The 27323-nt window shown below is 36.1% G+C and overlaps 1 protein-coding gene across 15 annotated transcripts; it reads right to left on the bottom strand.

The window, feature by feature from the left end:
- Positions 1 to 435: 435 nt before the first annotated feature.
- On the bottom strand, positions 436 to 27323 carry AK7 (adenylate kinase 7). 15 transcript variants are annotated; one of them, XM_088166196.1, is made up of 18 exons: positions 27225 to 27323; positions 26468 to 26647; positions 25239 to 25347; positions 24186 to 24280; positions 23361 to 23471; positions 19211 to 19294; positions 18488 to 18576; positions 17859 to 17949; positions 15339 to 15416; positions 14455 to 14604; positions 12939 to 13067; positions 12506 to 12650; positions 11786 to 11914; positions 10659 to 10736; positions 9803 to 10000; positions 5665 to 5885; positions 3417 to 3575; positions 436 to 1688 (listed from the first exon to the last, which is right to left on the bottom strand). In XM_088166196.1, the coding sequence occupies exons 1-18, from the start codon at positions 27297 to 27299 to the stop codon at positions 1635 to 1637; spliced, it is 2175 nt and encodes a 724-aa protein (XP_088022322.1). In that variant the 5' UTR covers positions 27300 to 27323; the 3' UTR covers positions 436 to 1634. The 15 variants fall into 15 exon arrangements, with proteins under 15 accessions (XP_088022322.1, XP_088022334.1, XP_088022325.1 ...); XM_088166208.1 differs by lacking the exon at positions 9803 to 10000; XM_088166199.1 differs by lacking the exon at positions 15339 to 15416.

The following is a 27323-nucleotide window of genomic DNA, read 5'->3' as shown; positions in this document are numbered from 1 at the left end:
ACGCTTGTCCGGCCGCGCGTGCGCAAGCGGAGACGGGGCCGCGGGGCACGCTGGGGAATGTAGTCGCGGCAGAGGCAGAGGCGCCGGCCGGAGTTTGAAAACAAAGCGCCAACGGCTGCGGGGCGGCGCGTGCGCGGAGCCGGGCGGGACGGGACGGGACGGGACGGGACGGGACGGGACGGGACGGGACGGGGCTCGGCTCGGCTCGGCTCGGTCCGGTCCGGTCCGGCCCGGCCCGGCCCGGCCCGCTGCGGGCTCGGAAGGGACTCGTCCAAAGGGTGCCCGCACGTGGCTCCGGCTGCCCGCGTCGGGATCACTGTGCATTCGTGCCATGCGGAATGCGAACGGATCCTTTTCTAAGAGTTCTTGAAACATCTGCCTGGAGTAGTCTGCATAAACTTTCAGAATATTGAAAAAAATTAAAAAGTCGCACTCTTTACAGATCAGCTCAAAACTTTATTCTTAGAAAAGTAAATGCATTACAGTAACTGCAGAAAAAACCTGGTTTACCCTCTCTTTTTAAGTATCCGGGTTTTATCTTTATCCTGAAAAATAGCACTTTCAAACTAAACAATTGTCGAAATCTACCAATTATTTCAACTTCAACTGCCTCACAGTATAAACAGTAACTTCGGCTGACAGCATATAGGACATATAAATCACAAAAATACGTTTCTTTAAAAGAGGAGATGATGGTTCTGAACTCTATTTCCAACTTGTCTGTATGACTATGAAAACAGATGAAATAAGATACTCTATAAAAACACTAATATAGCTGAATGAAAACATTGGGCATTAACACATGCAAAATTCTGATACTCAAAGTTACAGACAAAATAGCTGTAAAATGTTTTTATATCACTATTCTTTCAGCTCTTCCGCTTTCTTCCCCCCTCCTCTTGCATAAAGGGTCCTTGCTTTCTATTTTGACAAAATCCTGTATTTTACACTAAGTTGTACACCAAGTATGCAATCAGTTTCAGCTCAGTCAGTATAGATACAGTTCCGTGACAACTTGATGAAGTCAACAAAATTGAGGACAGCCATGTGCTGAAAAGTCTAGATTATTCAAGAATCTTGAGAAAAAAAATGTATCTACTGTTGAATGCTGAAGATTATTAAATGAGTTCTACAGCCGTGTGTTTAATGCCAAAGTAAAACACAGGTTTTATGACATACCTGTGCTGGGAAACTGTTTACCAGTCAGTCTTCAGTGCAGCACAAGAAGACTGTATTGTTTGACTTTTTGCCTCTTGGTAGCTGGGAGGGTAAATAAGAGAGTTTGCTGCTTCTATTTATTTCCTTTTTCAGTAGAAACACTTTTCTTTTTTCTTTTTTTCTTTCCTCTTTTTTTTTTTTTTTGATATGAGTTTTTCTCAGGCTAGCCTACATTCACTAAGGATTAGGAAAATAATATACTGACATGTAAATGTATCAATCAATACATGCAGCAAATGGGGATGTTGTAGAAGAGTATTAAAAACCCAGTACAAATAGTAGTAAAGTATGAGAAATAAAAATGAAGATTGCATTTTAAGTCTAAACAAAAATAACATCAGAAACTAAGTATTTTTTATCTAAAATGTATTAGGAATTGTCTCCCTTTTTGTTTACAAGTCATATTGCCTCTAAGATTAACATTTTTTATTCCAGTTGATATCAGGACTGTTCTTGAAGATATATTCTGCCTATAAACAGAAGAGTTTCAAAATTATAGTTATTTTTGCATCTCCAGCTTTGAAATATATGAAAAATAACAAAGATATAGTGGATAATGTTCATTTAAGTAAAATTACAGAACATAGTAAATGGCCCTAAAATATAACTTATGGCGGAAAATGTCTTTATGTCAGAGAAATCTCTTTCCCCCAAATATTATCCAAAATACCATCGATTTCACTCTCCCTGTTCATAGCAGTCACGCTAATTTTATCATGGGAAGGAAGTGAGCCTTTTATAACACTTTTTGTCACTCCATGGAAACGTCTGGGGAGTACCCTACAACCTAGTTTCTGGACCCAGTGATGGTGATCTTTAAAAGCTATGCAGTCATTCGGGAAGATCTCATACTCCTACAGCTACAGGTAGTTGTCACTCACCAGCAGACAAAAAAGTTAAACCAAGAAAATATTCTTTAGTGCCTGAAGTGGGATTGTAACACCATTGCTTTAATTTCAAGCTTTTGCTTGATTAATAAAATGCTCTGTTCCAGCTTGTAAAGAGCTCGGTTAGGATGTGCAGGCAGAACAGCAGCACGACAATAATGTTACAGCACCTGGATTCCTGTCTGAAGGCAATGCTGACCCTGCTTGCAGCCAAAAGTTGAGCTGGATAACATCCTGAGGTCATTTGCAACTCGAATTGGTCTATTAATGTCCTATAGGATTTTCTCCTTTTTTGTGTGTGTATTGTGAAGGGAATTACCAAAGAGCTTGCATTTATCGTTATGACAATGTGTTCAGTTGTGCCTGAAGGGGGGGGAGAGTGATGTCCTGCCTCCTGAAGAGTTAAAAATTTTAAATCATTTGGAAGTAGACATAAGTAGCTAGAATTTTTAGGCCACAGGTTGAACTTTATCTGAACCATATGGTTATGTTTTTAAGTCAAAGATGGATTACAGTGAAACCTGGCACTAATGCTAATCTGAACATTAATAATAGAATAGACAATGCTGCAGCTTAAACATTACTTAAAAATTAATAGCTGGAGTGGACAGCCCATAGATCATGGTATACCAACCGTAACAACCACATTATTGTAACAACCAAAACCAACCAAATGCCCACTGAAACAGACATAAGAGGGTGTGGAGGTGACCCTTTAGCAAACCCTTGGTAACAGACAGCAAATCAATGAAGGGCAACCAGATCTCAGACCCTCATAGAGCTCCTGGTCCTATGAGGGGTGTCCTGTGAGGGGTGGGGAGCCTAGATTGTAAGGGTGTAATTTCCCAGGGATTTCTTTATTGTGGACCCTCTTTTGAGGCACCTAATTCCAGCTATCAGATATTATAATAGATTCATTGGCATGAATCAATCAAATGGAAATGAAAGCCTAATGTTAAAAAGTTCTTTAACTTGTAGTCCTCTATGGCACAGCAGAATTGTCAGGGTACATAAGATGTTCAGAGTGCACATACAAAGGGCAAACAGATTCTGGTAGAGATTTTTGTCCTATTACTGTTGAACTACACTAGATACTTCATTTGATACACAGTATCAACTGATACCATAAAGAGTAGTTTCTGAGTTTTCATTTTCACTATAATTGCTGATCACCAGAATTGCAGATTGTAATCATTAATTAGTTGCTCTCCTGAAAGTGGGGAGGAAATTTAAGTTCTTTCATTAACAGAGATATTATGGTTCTATATGAGTATTCAAAAATATTTACGAAACAAAACATAATCACCTTACCAGAAAATTGACTGGATCATCTGGCCTGATCCTACAACACTCATTTATCCCTTGCATAAGCGTTGGCATGACATTCTTCATTAAATAGTTTCGTAGTGGAACAGACTGGGCCTCCAATAACTCCTGTTCTTGTTTTTTCACTTCCTCTTGCTGTTTATTCTACAAGAAATAAATTTTAAAAAATATGTTTATAACATCTATCAAATATCATTTGGGTAAAAATAATGCTGGCCTAGAGGGGAAAAAATAGTGTTAGAAGCTGTGGACAGAACTTTAAAGAACAGGTTGATAGGAAAAATTATTAACTGTTTATTAAATTTAGAGCACACAAAACACTGAAGACAAAGAATTTAACATAATAAGGACTGGTATAATCTCCTTACTAAAACAATTTTCATTTTCTTCTTTAACACCTAAAAGGAAGTTTATTCTCAAGTCTTCCCGTGGTCCTGTTTCCATAATGTACTTGGCAAAATGGTTTGAATAGACTGTAGCACTTCAAAAATTAGTGCTATTGCACTGTTGCAAATGCAGGTGGTCTCCTGAGGCTTCTTTGAACTGGAAGGAGAGTGTTTTTACTCAGTAGAGAGCCCTGGCTTTCTAAATTTTTAATTTGTGAATTGTGTTGGGTTTTTCTTTGGTTTCCTTGCTTTGTTTTATTATTTCATTCATGTTTTTGAGGGGCTTGAGAGTCAAATATACTAAAACTGCAGTGAATTACATCTGTTTCCACCAGCTAAATTTATTTCTGAATTCAGACTAAATAAAAAGACAATTTTACACTCAAAAAGTAAGAGGGATGAGGAAATACAACTACTGCAAGCTTCTCTTGCTTCCATTCAATAGCAGTAGCATGCATTCGTGCAGCATCTTTAGCCAGATTACTCCAATTCATTTTCATTGTCTTCTCTAGCCTGAGTCATACATAGATACAGCAAACAGATGATACTCTGAGGACTGCTTTTCTATACTCAAGTCATAACACAAAAGCAATGTTCAGATAAAAGAGATAGACCAATTTTTGTCTTATTCACTCCATCCAGGAGTGCTGTTGAATAAATCTTTAAGTGGTCTTTTCCCACTAGTCAGAGATAGCAGCTAATCTACAGTGTCAAGGGCAAATAAACAGTTGCTTAGATTTCCTGATCATCTGCCTATTTTAAAGGATAACCTTAAACACACATTTTATTTAAACACCTACTTCAGCTTTAATTAATACATAGTTTGCACTTTTAAAGGGAGATGGCTTGGACTGAATCTAGCTAAAATGTGTTAGCTATCCTTACGAACTTTACAGGATACAAAATGCTGGTTTATGTTGAATGAAGCTGTAAATAATCAGAGATTTAAAAACCCTTATTTACAAGCCAACATCACAGGAATGTAAATGCTACTTTAAAAGTCAGTAATTTCAGCATATTATTACATCATAGATGTGTATGGGCATTCAAATAAGAAAAGGACTTCTCTGTGGAATGATCAGTTTGTTCTTAAATAGCTCTAAAAGAAGACAATAGTCTTGCCTTTTGGTGAAACGGCCTGACTGGGTGTGAACAGGATCATTCTCATAGAATGCATTTCAGGTCATTTGACTACAATGTCCTTGGATGTGGCAAAGTAAATAAGAAAAAGGCATCACGTGCTAGTCTTCTGGGGTGAGGTAGCCTAAATACCAAGTACTTATTAGATTATTAGCAAACAAAAACCATCCTTCAGACTGCATCAGGTCATCCTAAATTCAGTACTCAGTTCTCACACACTTTCTTGCTCTTGCAGGCTCAGAAGCCTTTCTGCAATGTCAGCTAGAAGATTGGGTCAGTGTTTAGTTATAAATCTAGTTTGATAATTAAGACTTAGGTGCTTAGAAGTAAACTCAGCAAAAAGCAAAAGTCCTATTAGACTTGGTAAGGAAAACCTCCATTGATTGTAGTAGATATTTATAAATGGTAAAATAGAGGAGCTACAACATAGCAGCAACAAGAGTACCATAAAATTATTTTAAAGACATACTGATACCAAAATGCAAAAAAAAAAAAAAAAAAAAAAAAAAGTGATAAAAAAGACATTATAATCTGTAAGATGGGCTTCAAAATGCACTGTGAAGATAGCCTAACCCAGACCTAAAGTGCAATATAAGGGAATGAGAGAATTTATGTTACACTTCCCAAGTGTTTTTATATAACAGATTACTCGAAGCCATCTAAAACACATAATAATAATGTTTTCCCAAAAATATGTATTAACCTACCCACTCTTCCCATCTTGCCATTCTTTCTTCCCTTTCCTTAGCTTCTTTATGCTCTTGTTCAGCCTTTTCTTGAGCTTCTTTGATGAGGCGTTCCTCAGCTGCTTGGCGTTCCAAAGCCTCCTTTTCTTCATCTGTCAAACCATAATTCCGAGGTTCTCCAATTTCTTTGATGATCTTTGGTACAGCAAGTCTGTTCTCAGAATCTTCATATACAGCTATATCTTTTAAACAATACAAGAGAGAACCATTTCAAGACTTTTGTCAACAATCATCAATTACTATGCAAGACCTAAAAATATATTGTGTTCACGTTGTTTGAATTTTCAAGTAAAAGATGTTGTTTTCAATTGCTTATAAATGTCAATTTTTTGTTACATACAGTGAAGTTGTCTAAATCTAATTTTCTTTACCAGTTTCAGCTAAAATAATTTGCCTTTTAGGATGATATAAGGAAGAAACATACTAAAATAAATTTTCTAACTACTGTTTACCAATTGCAGCTTGCCTAGACTTTGAAACCCAAAAAAGAGGTCAACTGTCGACTCTCAGAAATGTTCCTGACACCAATCTTAGGTCAACTTATCAGCTGAACAAAACCATCTGTTTTGTCCTTCTCTCCCCACTGAATGCTACACAGTAGGTTGTTAGGATGTGGCACAAACTCCAATGTTTTCACTCATACAGATTTACAAACACACAGACTTTTCTTTAGACAATCTCTTACTGGGTTATATTTATAAAACAAATTTGTAGCTTCGTGTAGGAACTTAAAGACTGAACAAGATCTTCTCTTTCATTTTATTCCTTCTCCTCTTTTAATTGCTGGAAGTTACTTACACATTAAACTTGACACAAAAGAAGAAAAATAAAAAATACAGAAGAACGAAGACTTACTCCAGGAGCTGTATGCATTCAGTGTGGGGAAGCAGATACAGTACAGGAATGGACATGGAAAAGAGGAAAAGTGGGCATTTCAGGTAGAGAATACTGAGGTAAAGGGCTTGTTCAGGGGCATGAAATGGAAGGTGTAAAAGCACAGAAATAGGTAAGGAGTGCAGGCAGATGAGGGGAAAAAGAATAATTAGAATACAGATTTTAGATGAGAATCCAATAGCCTCTGCTTCATAGTTCTTTAGGAAATTATTTTGAAAGTCATCGACAAAGCTTTTTTCTCCAGATCTTCCTAATCACCGACTCAGGCAGAATCAGACTCAAAAAGCAGCACCATTTTTCCAAGAGTTAAAGTGTTTGTGATTTGGACCTCAAATCCAAACTCTGATCATGGATTGAGGCGGGAACTAACATAATTCTATGTGATAAAACTTATTTTACGACGACTTCTTTCAAAAAATTAGGAATTACATTCCTAAAGTACTCCAAATTAGAGCAATACATTTGCTATGGCAAGTGGCCCATAATTTCTACAATTTTAGCTGCACCTAGACATACAAATTACAATGAAAATCACTTTTCTAGTCATTTAAAGTATTGCTAAGAATGGTATCAATGTTGAATTTGAGGTCTCACAGACTGCAATTTTTTCTTAGATGGTCACAGAAGAGTACAATGGACATTTTACAGTAATCATAATTAACTACATTTATCCTCAAAATCTAATGCCTTTTATATGAAAAATGAAGTTAGCACTGATGCTAGCTGGGAGGAAAGATCACTGCAAAAGGAGTTCATAAATTAAGGTCTTCAAAGGAAATAGCTGTTGTAATTTTAACATGATTTTTTTGTATAAGATCAAATATGTCTGTCTCCATTCCCAATTTGTAAATGAGAAAAATGAGACACAAGATAACCAACTTGGAGTCTTCATACAGTGAGTCATCAAAGCAAAGTTGAGTTTCCAGAATCTTGAAGCCCACTCCTTTGTACTAATTGTATTTCAGACTCAGAAAAAATAATATTCATAAAAATGATACATAAAACCATATGTTACAATTTTTTAAATTTAAGGTTGAAGAAAACCTTTATTATTTTGAAACAACGTTTAATAAATCAAGCACAATTTTTAATCCCTTCTTCAGAATATGACTGAGAAAGCAGTTGATTAAATCCATTGCTACTTAATTCTATGCATCTGAAAATCCAGCTGGAACATCAACTAGAATGGAGGGCTATTGGTTGAGCTGGAGGATCCTCAGTGGTTGTCTTTGTAATCTGCTCCTACCATTTTATAGCAGAAGCAGCACATTTGCATATTTCTGTGGTAACAACCAGGAATATGAACATGGGTTAAGAGACAGTTCTGAGACAAACAGGTCCTAAAGATGTGTGCTCATTTGAACATGAGAATCAGCATTATACACTCAATATGAAAGTCATCTGTAACATCACAGTTGTGATACTACAATAATTAAAATCATTAGACAAATGAGTTTCTGTATTTGGAATGGGTTACAGTTTAATCTTTAGGCATAATTCTTTGACAGTGCCTCTACTTGCATATCTAGAAGTGTATAAACTAAGAATGTGACCGAATGATGGCATCAGACCTTAATATTTGACGTTTCATACATTTACTTTCCATAGTAGAATTTCCTCAATTCTAAAATAATTATACTATCTCACTATTTTTTCCCATTACTACATTTCCTAACAGCACACATATCTTATTATTTTCAAAATAATCTCCATGACTTACAATAAATAAAAAACTTGGGAAATCAGTTAAGGCTAAGGAGTTTGCACAATTAGCTTTTCATAATTCGTCTCAAATAGACATTCCAAATACCATCAGTTTGATTTTAGTTGCAGAGGTCTCACCCTTCTTTTCCTCTCCTCTCCCCCCAAAAATCCACCTTTTCTTTAGAATGCTGTCACTCTAATCTCCTGGCATTGAATAATCAGATTATAGTTATCTTCTCAAGATTTCACAGTGATCACGATTTTATAGATAGTATGTGAGGAAGACAAATTTTCTCACAAACAGGTATAGTGCAAAAAAGATCCAGTCCCAGCCTTCCACTTTTAATTTTGAATAATTCTCTTAAATAATTTTTAATTTACAGATTATCCACATATTGTCATGGTGTTGCAAAACGTAAAAATTTTCCTAAGAAATTATGTTCTTTGATATTTCATCTTTGTATACTTTCAAGCTTGATCAACAAGAAGGCAGATTTAACCCATGAAACAGACAGCAAGCTCTAAATGATGTCCAGGTGTTAGAAAAACAAATTACTTGTTGGTAGAATTACCTTGTTAAGGTTTAGGCCTGGACAAGACTCAGTGATCTCAGACCAAGATGGGCCATTAACAAAGGTCAGGAAGAAGGATGTGCCACTGATAGCAGACACAAAGAGTGCAGAATTTACAGGCCATAAGGACATTTGGCAGAAAGCCCAAGATAAGGAAGAAACTAATGAAGTCAACTCAGAAGCTGTGCTGAAATCAGCTCCAGCTGGGTAAAAGTTAATGCCAGCAGTGAGGAAATCGCAACCACAACTCAAGGACCACTGATTCAAAGGAATAGAAACACTGAGCATGTGAAGCAAGCAAATAATTATCCAGTAAAAGATTGAATACTAAATAATAAGAGGACTATGTAATATTTAGCCAATAAACACTAATCCCTTTGTTTGGTAAGATGTATAAATAGTTAAAAGTTTTGATAGTAGGGGTGTTTGATTTGTGGAGTACCACCAATCACAGAAGTTAGCACAACTCTGAAATAAACAATCAATGCCTCTCTTCAGGGTGTAATTATTAGCTTGTTGCCCACCAGGTAATGAATCCGATTTATGTGGACAACAATAGCATCTGAGGAGAAGTCTAAAGAAAAATATAAGGAACCATAATGTTTATGTCCATGAAAATGCATTCTCTCTCTTACACCTATCTGAAAGAATGCCAGTGCAGAGATCTGTAAGATAAGTCAAAAAGTTATTCTAATAATTAACCTTACAAAAAAGAAGAACTAACACCCCAAATTTTAGAAACAGGTTAATTGTAAAGGAACATTTTTTGCAGGTATATCATTAAATGCTTGTTGTATATGTATTCTGCAATGTTAATAAAAATATTATTTATATACGGACACTTACTATTTGATTTTAGCAAGTGTTAAATTTGTAAGAACAAATTTTTTTTTATTCATTTTCTGTCTACTAATTTTCTTATTCCATACCAATAAAGTGAGGATGTATTTCAAGTTCATCAAAATAGTTGAGAACCGTCACATCATCGGTATTTAACTGGCGGAAGCGTCTCAGACTTTGCAGGAACTGGCCCTCAGTATAATGAGTTCCAGCAACTTTCCTCTCTGGAAGATTTATTATTCTGTTTTTAAGGAATTCATCAGATGCAGTCAAAGAAAAAATAAATTCTGTGAAGAAGAACGTATTGTTTGAATATATACAAAATTTCCAAAGGAATCAAGCAAAAACAGCAAGATAAAGTGATTTCTACATAGATGAAAACCACTCTATTTTAATTCCCAGCATAACCAATGCATTACATTTTTATTCCATTAAGCTGCTGTAATCATAAGACAGCCACTACTGTTGTTATCAGCCAGCTGTTGATGGCATTTTCACAAAAACACAAACAAACCCAGAAACTTAATCAAACCCTTCCTTTTAATTAATTAACATCTCTTCAACAAAGAGATGGTCAAGCATTGGAACAGACTATCTGGAGAAGTGATTGACTCCCCATCCCTGGAGGCATTTAAGAATTATGGATATGTGGCACTTAGGGACATGGTTTAGTGGTGGACTTGGAACTGTTGGGTTAACAGTTTCACTTGATGGCCTTAGTGGTCTGTTCCAACCTAAATGACTCTACAATTAATTGTTCACCTTTAAATATGAGGGCAGCAGTATTACATGAAATAGATTTTTTTTTTAAGTTAAATTGAATAGGAAGAGATGGAGTGATATTTTAGATTTCTTGTTGGTGGAAGCAATATTTCCTTTATTTAATTTATTTAACTAGAAAATAAAACTCCTTAGTTTATTTGAAAAGAAATCTATCAAAATTACCAGGTATGATTATTTGATTAAATTTAGGCATTTTGCCTTTTGCTTCTTCCTCTTCTTCTTCTTCTGCTTCAACATCTTCTGGTAAAACAAAAGTAAGAAACTATTGACATTTTAATTTGAAGCAACAATATCACTATATTTTCTAAAAATGTGCCCAGTAATACACAGGTTTGACAATATCCAAATTATACTAATAATTGGAAATTAATCTAACCTTGATACCAGTTTAGAGAATTCAGTAAGTAATTCATGTTGCCAAGCACCACAGAATTGTACCCAGGACACTAGTAGTTGTTTGCCTATACCACAGATGTATGTACATGCACAAGTTTTAAATATGTCAAATTTTAAAACTGCCGCCTAATCTTTGGCCTCTCCTCCTGCCCAATAAATTATTCTGCAAAAAATAGAGACAAGGCTCAGAAGAGAGAATAGAAATATTTCACAACTCTATGGTTAAAATGGTTTTTGCCTCTAAGGCTCTGCTGTTGTGAATAGTCAGTAAAACTGCCTGGAGAGTATCAGCTGAGCATGACCATTTGCAGAACAGCATACTAAGCTGAGCAAGACTGTCTTTTCTGTACCTTCAGAAACCTCAGTTTTAATTTAAACATGAAGGTGATTCTTAGTCTTAATGTATGAACAGTGCTTGCTCACAATTTGAAATGTGTGTTGCAGAGCTTTTCTGAAGTCATATCTACTGTAGCTCATCTAATAAAGACACTCTAACTTGGCTCACAAAACATGTATTGGTGCACTGGCTAGATCCCCTCATTCAGTAGCCCTTAAACATTATGAAGAAATTCTGCTGTAGAACTTGCTTAAGTGGAATAGCTCAACACTAGACAAGAAAGCATCCTTCATGTTTGTGCATCTATTTTTTACTTTACCAGGAAAGATAGTCTAAAAATTATCTTGTGCATAAATTAAATAAGGTGCATTACAGTCCTTCTTACATTATAATAATCACATATCACAAAACTGTGTTTTGTATCTTGTACTGCAAGATACAAAGTCATTACAGTGCTGATGCACTCAAGTAGTATGGCTCTGAGAATAATGATAATGACAACATCAGCAGCAATAAAAACAAAAGCAGCAACAAAACCAAACCAAGCAGTACGTACCTTTGAAAAGATCAACTGCCTGTTCATAGGTCTCTGGGAACCCATCTAAAACATATCCCTGATTCCTACAAGGCATAGACATGAGCTTGTCCTTCATAATTTTAACAAGATACTCATCATCTAGATGGCCTAAGACAAAGAAGGTTAATAGGTATCTAGTTTATAGAAACCAGAGATCTGAAATTATTTTACTAACATTTATTACATTTTAGAACATTTTTCTCCAACTTAGACCTTAAAAAGTTAAATATTTTGAGTTACTAAGTTCGTGGAGGACTGTCTCCTGTGTGAAGGACCCCACAGTGGAGCAGGGAAAAGACGCCTCTCCCTGAGCAGGAAGCAGCAGCAGAAGCAACATGTGATGAACTGACCATAACCCCTATTCTCCGTATCCCTGTGCTGCTGGTGGGAGCAAGTAGAGAATCATGAATAAAGTTAAACTCAGGAGAGAAGGGAGGGGTGGGTTCTCTGATTTTGATTGATAATACATTTCAGGACTTACTTAAGTCAGGTCCGTTTTGCCCATGACAGAACTCGGTTTGTGATCTCTCCGTCTTTATCTCAACTCATAAACCCTTCATTATATTTCCTCTCCCTTATCCAGTTGATTCTTGATTTTAGTGGGAAGTAAAAGTCTAGACCAAGTTTATTTCCTGATTTCCATTTGCATAGGGTTGTATTAGCTACCTGAATCCCATGATCATACTTTGTATTTCCTACCTTTATTCTCCTTCATGTTTTCTTTTATTGCATTTAATAATTCCTTCGCTTCTTCTATATTTTCACCCTCCTCCTGTTCATTATCTTCTTCTTCTTCTCCTTCTTTTTCTTCCACCCTGTCTGCTTCTTTAGCCACAATTTGCTCCTTATGACAGAAATATAAATTGGCTCAGAAATTCCATAACCAAATTTATTTTATACACAGATGTAATAAAAGAAAAAAAAATTCCTTTTGTGTGTGCCCATGAACAGTGAGATACTGAGCAACTTTCATTCTCTAAAAAGATTTCAGTGCAACTGCCAGAGATGATCAGTATGCTGAACGATATTTCCATTCTAAAATAATGGGATTATAAGTAATTTTTAAATGCTGCCAAACATTTTAAAATCAGAGGAATTAAAACAACAGGAATACTAGAAAATAGCAACACACCAGATCTGCAATTTTTTCAGAAATCACATCGTTTATCCAAATATAATGTAGCTTGTAGTGTTTGCAGAGCTCCTTAGCAATGGTAGATTTGCCAGACCCAGGAGGACCATGAATGCAAACTTTGAGAGGCTGGAAAAAAGGATAAAGATATAATATAATTCAGACAGCATAGATGCTTTTATGTAAAAGCAACAATATTTTTAATATGACTAATAGGAAATAGCAATTATACTTAAAACTAAAAACATGTTTTTGTTTAATTCATTTATTTATTTCTTGCTGAATATCTTATATCTTCTCTATCACCCACAGGTCTCAGGTAACATAGTTACTTAAATCAAGAAATTTATTGTTGGAGAAAAATTGTGCTTCTGTTTAATAGACTTACAGACCAATTTGTTGTGGCTAGTTAATGTTTGAATAATCCAAAAAGGTGAATCACAATCCCACAGATAGGATGCAGTGAATTTTGGAATGTGGTAGCAGATATTCTACTGTAAACATGCAATAGTTCTACTTCCTAGCTGAGGTAGAGTTGCTGTCATCAAAATTATTATTTTGACCTCAACAATTCCAGATCCATCACAATCTTAAGTGATGTCTCATTTCAGCCTACCTAGCATGAGGATGAGTAAGTGCAATTAGGATTCCAGTATACACATTAAATATGTTATGCAATAAACTCAAAATCATACGTAATTAAGTGCCTATCTTAATTAAGTAAATCTGACAGTACAAACTCTGCAATAGAGTAGTGACAGAGACAGTCTAGCTGGCCTTCCTTCTCCTTGCTACCTAGTGTGTACTGGTTTTCTTAGATGCATATGGACTTAAATTCAACAGTTTAACCAGAACGCAGATGTGATAATCCTTCAGAGCAACGAAGGGACTTCCAATAAATAACTTTTAACAATAGTAGCTTCATCTTGTTTTACATGCCCTGAACTCTTATTCAAAGTCTGAACCAGATATAGACATGCCAAACATCTTTATCAATATTTCAATGTAAACAAGCATTTTTCTGAACCTTTCAGTATCTATACTGAAAGGTATAATATTTTATATATATAAACACCTACACATTTGAATACAGAAGTTCTAAATATCAAGCTAACATAGGAAATAGTGAAGTTGCCCTGTAAATTACATAACAGAGCAGGGTAGAATGAAGGCTATATTGCACTGGAATATCCACATTCACTGAATATATATAAAGGACACAAAATACTCACCTAACTATTGACTATTATAAAAAAAGCTTAAATAAAAGATACACTTACTGTATTCCTGAGGCAAAATATACCAAGAGTATATATAACTCAGTTGTTATTTTTTAACTTATATTGCCTTATACTTAACTTCTTCAATTTAAGTTTTTATGTTCACTTATTTTGCATCTATATTCATTATCTATATATTTTTTACTTAATTAATTAAAGGCAAGTATTTATACAACCATTTATTTTGGGGATAAAAAGAGAAAGGAAATTTAAAATAGTATATACAAAAGCATTACCATTAATCCTCGAGTTTGCTTGTATTCCGTGATTACTTGTGCAATGTTCTCTACCAGTCCTGTCTCAGCAACCCACTTAATGTTGAAATTCTCTTTCACATAGAAAGGCTCCATTCGCATGTTCACAAACAGCATATCCAATTGCATTTGCTGAGGGGACAAAGCTACATTTATTTACAGACTTAAGCTACTCATGTTAAAAGAACAGCTGGAACAAGAGACTAGAATGGATGGAGAGGACAGAAAGTATTGGGAAAGAAGGTTTGCATACAAAGCAAAACAGATATTTTAAGCGTTTTAAAAATATTAATTGTCAATGTATATTTGTATTTGAACATTTGTATTTACATGTTAGAACATGCAACACTAAACAATTATTCGGTACAATAAAAAGTTTTCATGTAATTGCAAGGAATCACCTCTTTCATAAATATATCAAGCACCATCTGTCTGGGTTGTATTTTGTTTATTTCTCCTATGAACAGTTTTTTCCAGATAGATAGATGAATACAACATAATTTATGCATTCTGTGTTCATCAGCCTTAGCAGCATTGCATTATAAAATTTTTTTTGTTGTTATTTTTATAATTTTTTTTAGGTTTTGTTAGAGTGCTCCCAAATGCTAAGGGGAACAGTGACATCAGAGCTTCAGTGTTTTATTCTTTTAAATGAGGCTGTAACTCTTCAAAATTTTGTGTTTTATGATGGCTAGATTTTACTTTGTTTATTTTCCAAATTTAAACTAATTTTAAATATTTTTAAGCATATTTTGAGGCTAAATTTTTCTGGTGAAACAAAGCAAAAATAAATTATGTATTTCAATATATTTTGTTTTTAAGTTTAAATACTTCCCTGAAATAATAAAAGAAAGAAAAGTACTGACTGTTAGCTCTTTACTCAGGAATGCATCTTCCTTAGGAACCTTCTCAATTTTTCCTGGTCCAATATTTTTACTGATACACTATTAGAAAAACAAACAAATAAAAAACCCACACCAAGACCACTTAACAAATCAGATTCTTAGGAAAAAATTGAACAGAATTTCTGTGGATAAAATATGTGCTTTAAATTTTATGTTACACTATGCCTGGAAAATCAGGATACTGATTTGAAATAGATCTAAGAACAATAATTTGTGCCTCAAAAATCAGGATACTGATTTGAAATTGATCTAAGAACAATATATTAACTTTTATGTTAGTATTAAATAGTTTTTGATTGCTAAGTAACACTTCTTCCTTAGTACCTGCAATAAAAAAATATAAAACAAACAAAGAAATAACGCAAAACCACAGAAAATTTTATAAAGCTCTTAAATGTATGAATAAATTCCTAGCGCTTAAGACCTATTTGGAGATCTTTATTTTCCCAGCATTTTCACTTCAGGTTCCTGAGGTATTTAATTCCATTAACACTTGGGAAGGGCTTCAGATCAATTCTACTGATAGCTCTCTATATATCATTTGCATTTCATCATTAGGCAAAAATAGTTAGTTACTCCTACAGCCCTTTAAAATAGATTTAAATCCCAGTACGTTCCATAAAATCATAAATATTTATATAGACCATTGTCGGAGACCGAAATATTGCAGCTGATGACCTAAACATTTTCATGAAAAGCTTTTGCCTATAATAGCAGAAACTGCGTTACAAAGGCTGCAGAGAAGATCACCACGCCCTGAATGGGGCTGTGACTGAGGCCCCGCACTGCGAGCTGATGTAGATAAGATAAAGTAACAACTCAGGGCTGGGGAGAAGGATCCATTCACAGAGCACAAGCCTAACACCTTGTGAGTGGTGACCGCAGCCCCAGGGCTATCAGCTGCCAGGCTTCTCACAGAGCCTCGCACCAAAAGGGGGAGAGGGGGGAGAGGTTTTGGGCGTGGAGCGGAAAAGCCTCTGGTGAGAGGCAGTGAACGCCCATCCTCCGCTGCGCACACCTGAGGGGCCATTCACCCGGGAAAAGATTAGCCACAGAGGGAGGGGTGTCATGGTCCATCAAAAGTCTCCCCAAAGGGGTCCCCAGACAACAGATCCATCCAGTGTCAAACTGGGCCCCGGCAAGGGAGGCACGTGGGCGTTCCCAGCTCCCCAAAGCGTGGATTAACCCCCTGGATTCTGTACTCTTCGGCGTGGCGGCGGTGGCAGGGGACCCTCGCCACCGGGACAGCCTCACCACCAGAAGTCCAGATGGAGGGGAGCAACGAGACGTCATTGGGACCCTCGGATGGGTGATATGCTTCCACCTTGTCACTCTCTCCCTGTCTCCCCCCACACTTAGTTTTTCTCTTTCTCTCTCTTTGCCTCTTTTACTATTAAAAAAAAATAAATCAATTTTTTGGCACCAACATCTAATCTCATTTGGTTTTAATCACGTTATTGGATATATTTTGAATCTTCAAAGTTCTTTTCATTTTATACACAGAGACTTAGTTTTCTTTGCTCTTCTGGGTTTAAACTGTACCATAACAACATCAGATCAAATAACCCAGCATTCTGGCTTCAATTATGTCAATTAGCAGACACCCAAATGAAAGTAAGCATGGAAAAGGCATCTATGATACTCCTTCCAAACACTCTTCTCATCTTCAGCTGTTTTCAACCGTAAGTCTCAAGACATTTCTTTCCCATGCAGCTTTCCAGTCTTCCCCTGGGCTGGTACAGCTCTCTGCCAAGACAACTCTCTGTAGCACCCTCTCCACTGGCAACTTCCTGTCCCCAAAAACTGTCCCACTTACCCCTGTTCTCTATTTTGCATTTCTAAACAACCACATACCCATGAAAGGGCACCAGCTACTCTCCTTGGGGTGCCTACCTGAACCAAAGCACCGATTTCATCTTCTAGTGAGCTCCCTGTTTCATTAAACTCTCTTTGATACAACAACAACCAAAAATAATTTTTTTTAAAAAAAAGCTCCTATGTTTGATCCTTATGTAACATTTACTCAATCCACATAAGCAAGTGTCCCATGAGTTGACTCACTATCACAGTGTATAGTTTACCAATGTCATTCAGACTACATTTAAAAACTCATTCAGTCTTCATTTAAAAACTCTTGGAAAAACAAGATATCTTCCACAGCATGAAGGAAAGCACATGGTAAAGACTGAGCATCTCATCACAGTGAATCCCATAACAATTCTCCATAACTTTCTGAGGTAAGAATTCTATTTAAGTTAATGATTATACTGCAAAAATGAGTTCTGCAAGATCAAGTAAACTATTTTGTTTAAAAGACAGAAGTCTTAGAGGATTTCAAAGTAATCTTCCATGTAATTTACTACTCAAGATAATTCAGGATGACCTAGGAACTACTTCAGTGAAATGCATAGTTTTAAAACCTTACATACAGATATACTAAAAAACTAAAAACAAACTCAAATCTCTTACCAATTCTCTTACCTTTACTAATTCTTCAAGTGTGTGCATCGATGTATCTACTGCAAGTACATACTGAAAGTCTGGCCTGTGTTCTGCTACATTTTGCAACACTCTGAAACATATAAAGTACAGCCCGGGCTGGTACTTGGAGAGGCATCCAGGGCTTTCTTTGTAATATACATTTCATGGAACAGTACCAAGAGTCTGCAAATTCTTGCAGAACATTTTACAGCATGACATTTTCATATATATTTTGCTTAATATATATTTTACTTAATACAGAAGCACAAATACACATTTTATTTGGAAAGAAGTTAAAAAAATAAAAAGCTATATTTGTAGAAGATATTGTATTAGTCTGCTGCAGAGTCCACAATTCATTTCCAGTTCTGTGCCAGTTAACACTATAGACTGATCATAACTCGTTATTTATTAAAAGCAAAGCACCTGTGTAACAGTTAGATAAGGTTTCCAGAAGGCACATGTTACTTCTAAAGAAACTGAAGGCTCTGTTTGACTCAGATTAAAGAGCCCAAGAGTAATCTTAAACCAGCCCACCCAATTTAAAAGCCTCAGTACTCTCTAGTGGATGTGGATTTGTTATCTAGCTAGGTATCAATTATAACTCAGAGAACTTTTTTTCCACTGACACTGCTAAATCACGAATATGAATAGTTGGAATAATATTGTTTCCATCTCCAAAAACAGGTATTGCAGGAGTCTCACCAAGCCAACACATCTGAAAATACAGAGAATAAAGTGAGAAAAAAGGTTACTTTTAAGTAGAGCTAAAAAAGGAACACTTGATTACTAGGCAAATCTGTATATTCAAGATTTAAAGTTCGGTTTATTGAATAATTAATAGAACTGCAGTAAAAAAGACCATTCTTGAGAAATACTGATTGCCAGCCTACTAAAAACAAGAGGAGTTTCATCTTGACAAATATTGCTTTGTATCACTCAAAAAACAAATGTCTTGGGAAAGAAACAAAAAAACAAACAAAAACCCCCAAAACAAAACAAACAAACAAAACCCCCCAAACAAACAAACAAAACAAACAAAACAAACCAAAAAGTCTAATGTTGAGAAGAAAGAAATTTCCATGGATTCCATTTACATGACAGACATGTTCTCAGTGGAAAGTGCATATGGAAATGCTGTTCAAAAACCAGAGAACTATCTAAGAAAAAATAGAGCCAAAAAAGAGAAAAATACTTCCACTGTAGCTAAAATATTTCAAAATAATTAAATAAACAGTTCTGCTCATGAAAGCATTGAGCTTACGATACCAAGGCTTCTAAAAATGGATTGAATTCCAGTGCAGTTTGTCCCTAGAAATTAAATGATTCTTCAAACATAGTTTGATGTCTACCTTAAAAAAGTAGTGAAAGAGTCCTTCCTCAGCTCCATATTGATGTCCTGAGGCAACAATGTAAGTTGAAAACTTTTTTCTGTTCTGTAAAGTGAAATCAGCAAGGAAATTTTCATTAAAATCTGGTACTGCAATTGGGATACGAGTTTACACTGACTCTTGAATACATGTACACCAAATACACAGTGTGCAAACTGTATCACTTCCAAGAAAAAAATAACTGAAATTCATTGCAGCTATTTCTTGAATGCATTCTATTTGCATTTGGAAATAAAGGAGCAGAAAATTAATTAATGGATTAATGATTTTATAATTTCTTTACTTTCACTTTGATGCACAATTTAAAGAACCAAAACTTTGAACTCTTTAAGTGTTTTCCTAAGCACACATTATGAGTACCCACATATTTTTGGCTGATCATTACTGTGTAATGTCATAAATTTGCCTATCTGCTTGGACAAACGTGTTGCTGTTTGTATCAATGGTGAGGATGATTATACAGAAAAAAAATAATTAAATCATCTGAAAGGAAAAAAACTTTCAAATATTTTTTTAAAATTAGTCACCTTGAAATTTCTAAGATAAAACAAAATTATTAAGTAATTCTCATGTTGTAAAGATCCTAGGCATTATATATCTCCATCATACAATGTAAAAGAACCAGTCTTTATCAGCAGTGGGAATACATATGCAGATTTGGGATCTACTGTTTTTTTACCGGGGAGGATTGGACCTTTTGTTATCATCTTTATAATATTTTAGAAACAGAAAAATAAGACAGGTCTTAGCAATCTTTGATTATATAAGTGGAACATCTGGATGACAAATTGCAAAGTCAGTGTGTTGTATCTATGTGGTTTCATCTATACACTTACACAGTGAAACTTTGTTATGAAACTACTTCAACTCTACTGAATTCAACAGCTTGTCATTAATCATGAGAAATACTAAAAGTAGAAGACATTACAGATAGCAGAAGAGCTTCCACATCGTAAGGACAGCTGCCTGTTTCAAACACTGCTAGTGCCACAGAAGGCCTTTGCCATGGGATAAACACAGAAGGGAGCTACAGCAGAATAACATTAATGCATAAAACTGCATGGCAGGTTAGTCCTTGCATGACCTGCTTAGTACATCCTGGTTAACACATCTGGACAAAAATTCCCTCTGTGGCCAACAGCGTAATGAAGCGACTGTTCATATGTGTATCAGTGGTCAAACAAAGATCACCCCTAGTCATGGGTCAGATGGTGACCACCAGCCATCACTGAAGCCCCCCTGAATATTCACCTCTGTGGATACCTGGAACTTGGACTGTAATATAGGCCTCCACAGTGGGAACCTGAGATAAGAAAAGATAGAGGTGGTGCTATTGTCTGGGTGTTATCCCAGGGGGACATTAACAAAGCTTGGGGATAAGAATGTTTTGCTGATAATGATCACAAAGAATGCAGAATTTACAGGCCATAAGGAAAACCAGCTCAGCAAGTGTGCTGAAATCAGCTCCAACTGAGTAAAAGGTAATTCTGACACATACTGAGTAATTCACACACTGAGTTTGCTTGAGTAATACTATGACAGATACTGTTTGCATCTAAGAGCAGCAGCTCTCAGGGTTGCTCTGGACAGACTGCAGACATGTCCCAGAAGACACGTAGTAATTTCTGTCTCCTAGCAGGAAAAACCTGCCTCTTCTGAATGCACAGGAAGTGCTATTTCTCATTTCCCTTAAAAAAATGTAGCACAGGATTTTCTTTCACGTACCTTGTGTTAACTCCTGCCTCGTGTGAAGACAAATCATAGTTTTGCACTGAGTGCTGCATTTCACTGAAATACATACCTCTAAAACAGATTCAATTCCTCTAACAATAGTTACTTAGTGCCACAAAATACCCATTGAGAAGGTACTACTTGATGTTACTTTGCTATAGGTAATTTAAAAGACAAGGCAATTCCTAGGCAGGTTGCTGCTCCTCATGGCGTGTTTTGTAGCCGATAAGGAACGTCACGTTCCCGTGTATTGTTCATTAATGCCACTAGGTGTCACTTTCTAGCTGGGATCGTCAGTTCCAGGCTGTGGTTTTACGCTTGTTTGCTTGTACCCTTTGTCCTAATAAATTGCTTGAAGTGAGAAACAGGTCTACTTGGATTCGGGAACTGTGATGTCACTGAGAACAGAGCTGGGGGATGAAGAGCTTTTCTGCCTTTCATAGTCAGATATTTCTCCAAGGATTCTGAATTTGACAGGACACCAGAGGTTGCAATTTTTGAGTAAAACGACGTAGCCTGAATGCCCTGAATGCCACAAAGGTAAAGGTAAAAAATTGCTAGTGATAAAAAAACAAAGACTCTTACACTCTCAGACTGTTACTGAATTTTAATAAAAAAATAGGTGAGAGGTACACTAATGCAGAGAGGTGAAATCTTGCTTTAAGAAACAACTTTCATTAAATTGCACTCTTAACAGGCAACAAAGCTTAGAAAACCTTTCATTCTTGGTGCAAGAGCTTTTTACCTGGCTGACAAGACTGATGAATCCTAGTGTCTGAGTTCTTTACAGGGAACGATAACACTGCAGTTTCTTTCACTGATGGCACATTCCCTAGATATCACTGCATTTAGAAATTAGTAAAGGCTGCAATCCAGAAGTCTCCAGCCATCACAGGAAGCCAAAGCTGATTTCATGGGAAGAACAGATGCTTTGGAGCCTTCCTGTTCCAAATTGCTGACAGAAACCATCCAGGGACAGTGAGACCCATTGGTGCTGACACTGGAGTTCTGGAGTTCCTTTTGAAAGGGTTACAGCAGGTAGGTATTGAAAATATTCAAGCCGCTTTTTCATATACTGCTGCATATCTGTCTTCTCAAGAGATGTTCAGCCTGACAAACACTTAGAAGCTAATTATATAAATATTTTTGGTATGTAGTGACTCAGTGCTTTGGACTAGTTAGAAAAATAGTCAATAATTCATCTGGGTATTAAGTGGTGGCAGAAGTTAACATAAGGTTTGATGGATGCTGTTTAAAATTTTCTTGTTTTTAGCATTGCAGGTGTGAAACTTATCCCACAGTCTTATGAGATCCATGTTAGCACAGTAAAAGAAAAGCAATTTACCACTGCTTTTTCAAGCTGTAAACCTATTTTTTTCCTTGTGTTCTGTACTATTAGATCTACAATAGAACAGAATATAATTTCTAGTACTATTTTCTCAGCAGGGCATAAGAGGGCAAATGTATGCTCAAATCAGAGGACAGGTTTTTTTTCCACAATAAACTCTGTTATTAGCTGGATAAATTTCTGCAATGGACATTGAATTATATTGATTATGTGAGACTCCTAACACAGAAAAAGAATGACAAATGACACCTTCATCATGCAGTGCATTTTGTTGTCTTCCTAACCTCCTCACTACTCCACTACTAATGACAACAGCTTCCATTTTCCTGAATCGTAAGCTGAGCCACTGTTGGTGTTTATTTAATAATAGTTCTTATATACAAATAGAGGCATAATCTGTTCTCTAGTAAGATGAATTGTCTAATCAGATCAAAGCAAGTAAAGCTGAAGGAGGGGATTTTAAAACATATAATTGATAACATATTTTAGCTAGTCTGCGTCAGCTCTATGGCTATGATTTTAAAGTGAATTAAAGCCTGGGACAAAATTCAACAAGGCTTCTGCTCCAAGAGCACAAACTATCCAGGGACATGCTAGGTGTGGCCAGAATGTCTAAATATTTAAATGAGATGTAACACTAACATAGATTGCTAATATTTAAAGATGCTGCTTTTCTTTAGAGCTGCACTAATATCCCATTACTCTACAATCTTTCTTCTGCAAACCTTTCCCAGCTTTGGTTGTCTCTGGTACAATCAAAAAACTAGTATTTTTTAAAGATAAGCATGATTTACTCCCTATCTAAGGAAAAAAAAAGAAATTGGGATTTATATTAGGCATACACTTGGGTTTCAAAAGACATAGTATTCTCTATGCTACCATATTTTATCAATAATTTCTATCATCCATATTTATAAAGACAATAATATATTCTTAAAACTTATTCAAATGGTTGATAATTTATATTACTATGATAAAGTTCTAAATAAGAAGAAAAACCAACTTATTTTTATAAAAAATTTCTATACATACAGTTTTCCCAAGTCTTGCAATGTTTCTTTCAGCATTTATGTAATCCGTAAAGCTAGGATGAGATTTTCTTTTGCGAAAATCTTCATCATTAAAAGGAATCTCAGGATTTTCCTATGAAGAGAAAAACGTGACTGATATACATTTCCTAAAACTGAACAATTTTTAAAGATCTAGGTGGTTAAAGGAAATTCCTTATAAGTATTTTAAAATCTTTTTTTACTTCATCTTCATTTGAAATTCTTCAAGGTTCTGAATTTGATGCTTAAGGTTCAACATTTTGAAAATGCCATGAGTTCAATTTCAAATTTTGCAGTAAAAGATTAACTACTTTTTATATTTTAAAAAATATTACTTTTTATTATATATAGCATTACACAAAGTGGAAAAGTTCTGTCTGTAACACTGAATTTGAGAATGCAATTGCATACTACAAAGCACCCAACATGGTTCCTGAAAATGCTTTACATATATTGATATAAAGATGTGTCTATTTTAATGATGTATTTCATTAAATATGCAGTTAACATGGGATTTTTTTTTAATGACTGAAAGACAATACATATTGTCTTGCCTCTTGACCAAGCAACTCCTTATGTCTTTCTGTATCATTGTAGCCCAATGTCTAAACTTTTCTGTCAGTGAATCACATTTAGTAATTTTTGGCAGTAAGTAGTGAGTAAGGGTGAAAGACTCCTAAAACCTGGTTTCTTTAGTGGCTATCATTAAAGTACATACCTGAACATACCTTGTGTTATTTTATGTAATAAGTATTTTCCATTAAATGGTAAATCTGGTTAAGAAAATTAATGTTTTGATATTACTTACGGGGTCAGGGGGTTTGCTATTTCCCCAGGTCATTATTGTTGAAATGAGGATGAATAACTTTTGTTTTGCAAAAGTCTCTATTTCCTTATGTAGGGCTGTTAAATGAAAGCAAGGATTTTATTTTAAACTGTATTATTCAAACTGTATTTTTGATATTATATAAAGGTTCTGTATAGACACTCATACCAATGTTCTATGTGATGTCTTTTTAAGCAAATGTTCTTTGAGTTAATATAAAATAAAGAGAAAAAATCAGGAAAGAGAACAAATACAGAAATAATGGTAACAAAGAATCAAATTATTGAGCTAAAGAGCTACATGTTATGGGGAAAAAAATCCCCAACAAAACAATCTATACTAGGAAATGATTCATTTTTATTTACTGCTGAAATACTGAAAGAAAATTTAGAAGTGTGGGTTTTATGTGATAGGAAAAAATGCTACTGAATGCAAACAAAATTTATTTTAATATCAAACAAGAAAATGATTTTTTTTGCTATGCAAATTATTCTGTTGTCCAAATGTTCGTACCATAAAGAGGAAAGCATAATTTAGTTTAGCTGTCATATAAAGAATGATATTGCACTCTCAACATAAAAGCATTCCAGTTGCCTATTAGAATTTGGGTGTAACAATAAGGAGAAAGTTTCCAACAGACTGTTACCAATATTTTTATTGGACTTTCAAGAAAAATAAAATAATTCTATAAAATATTGAAACATTCTTTGAATGTCACAGGAGCAAATTTTCTACCCACCTCCCAACGCAAATAGGTGTGACGATGGTTGACAGTTATTTAGGGAAATTACTGCCTACACAGATGTGTCATTTAAAAAGACCATTCCATGACAGCTTCTCTCCCTTCTGAATGTGACAGTGCACTCCATGGTTCCTTGCTATTTAACCAAACAATTTGTGCAGGATTTCTTCATCAAGGAACCCAATTTTATATTAAAGTTAACTATGAATCCCTGATAATTTCATTATACATTTATGGCAGATTTTGATGGCTACATAGAAACCAAATTTCTGTTCAGGCATAGCTATACTAACCAAAAGCAGCCCACATTGCTTCCTCAATTTGGTTTGCATCCTCAGTGATGTTATATAAAACAATTTCACACTCAAGCAAGTGGCTTAAGAGTCCATCTCGAGGAGAGACCTGAGGGAAAACAGTTAGATTCTGCCATTAGGGGAAAAAAATACCATTTTCAAGATCAATTTCTGGACAGAATGTGGTTTTCTAACACTAGGATGTTGGAATCATCCATAAGATAGTTATCAAGCTGTTATCTGTCAGATACAAGAAAGCTGATGAAATGGAAATTAAATGCTGAAATTTCTAATTTAGAGTACACATTAATATAGGTCAAAAGTATGGACTTTTAATGGTATTTTAGGATCCATATTTTTAGTGCATTAGTGAGTATCAAAAAATATCTACTACTTATCCAGGTATTTTAAACAACTCTCCATTGGCAGAATGGAGAAGAAATAAAAAATGTCCACTTCCTTGCAAGATAGTGTCCTGTAATTTTTATTATGTGCAGATTGTCTGTATCACTTGAGCAATATAGCAAACACTTTGGGCAAAAGCAGTGGTTAAAACTAAACACCACCAGCCATAATTTCCTGATTGAACAGCTCAGCTGCATAGACATCTGAATCAAAATTTTTAAATGTTGGAAGAGATTCTTCAATACAAAGAATAATAATCAGTTTATAACAAGCAATTGGAGACAGAGACAATTCTAGTTTCAGAAAACTAAATCTAACAATAAGCAATGACATTCATAAGAGCAAGCCTTTTTTAGTTAATTAAACTCTGGACATACACATCTTCATACAAAGATGGAGATATTCAGAACAATTAGCTGCTAGTGAAAGCTGTGATTTCAGTGAACAGTTAAGGGGGACACTAACTTGGATTCCACCACCACTATTTTCAAAATGGTGATAAAAGACAAAAAGAAGAGAGATACTTGAAGTGCAAGCTTTGAGAGAAAAAGAAAGCAGACCTGTGGATCATCAAGATAGATTTTAAAAATAAGTTATGAAGAGTTATAATCTATTTTCTGTCTGATTTCCTTCCTTTTGCTATTTGCTGTGTCAGACCTAGAAGAGAGGAAGCCAGAGTGCAGGCAGGAAGCAGAAGGAATAAAATAGACAAATACAGCTCTCAGCAAGAACAGAAGACCATTTCATTAGTGCAGGTCATTTTACATGACCTACGATGTTTCTAATGTTGTCTAAAGGCAATCTGAAATCAGACTCATACTTACTGCATACGTTTCCTTTGCAAAACGTGGATTAGGACTCTCTGGCTTAGAAAGAGTACCCACTATTTCATAGGCTTTTCCCTTTGAGGCCGTGGGATCCTCAACACCTGAATCATTTTCATCTTCCTCCTCTTCTTCATCTGGGCCTTCAAGCGTTGCCCCAACAACACAAGTGGATAAATACTGCAATATACAAGACACGTAATTTGTAAACAAATATCTATAGAGCCCTACAGAGCTTCTCGTGATCTCCAGAAGGCACCAGCACCGTCTGACCAGCCCTGCTCCTGTTGTTGGCAATGCGCTTCGGAAACAGCTTCGCATTGAAGGGAAAACCTTAGGGACTGCTCAGTCCCAGCTGGAATGTTTTGTCTCGACTTGTGTCCTAGGCCTCAAAGCCGAAGGTGCTGCCGAGTCCCTGTGCGCCTCGGCTCCGCACCTGGCTCCTCCTGGGGCAGGGGTTACCTCACGGGGGAATTGGTTATGGCCCTCGACAGCGATCAGCTGCTGCCTGAACTCTCCCGACCGGCTTTATCCACACCTCCTGCTCCTAACTCGTTATTTTTACTCCTCGTTTTTACTCCATCTTATCGCTTTAATTTCTCCGGTGCCTCTCCTCAGCAGCTATTTCAGCAGACCTTCCCGCCCGCCCGCCCGGCCGAGCTCCCCGGGGACCAGCCGAGGCTCCCCGGAGGGCGGAGGTGCCTGAGGCAGAAAGAAGCCGCGGCCAGGCGCAGCTGCGGGCCGGCCCCGCGGTCACCTCGCCGATGCTGCGGCCGCAGTAGGAGTCGAGGTGGTTGAGGAAGACGCGGGGGCTCGGCCGCGCCTCCTCCATGGCCGCAGCCCGGGACGCGGTCCG

The sequence above is a fragment of the Sturnus vulgaris genome, chromosome 6 (assembly GCF_052056855.1).
Source record: "Sturnus vulgaris isolate bStuVul1 chromosome 6, bStuVul1.hap1, whole genome shotgun sequence".
NCBI classification, from domain to species: Eukaryota; Metazoa; Chordata; class Aves; order Passeriformes; family Sturnidae; genus Sturnus; species Sturnus vulgaris.
This window is presented reverse-complemented; position numbering and strand designations above follow the sequence as displayed.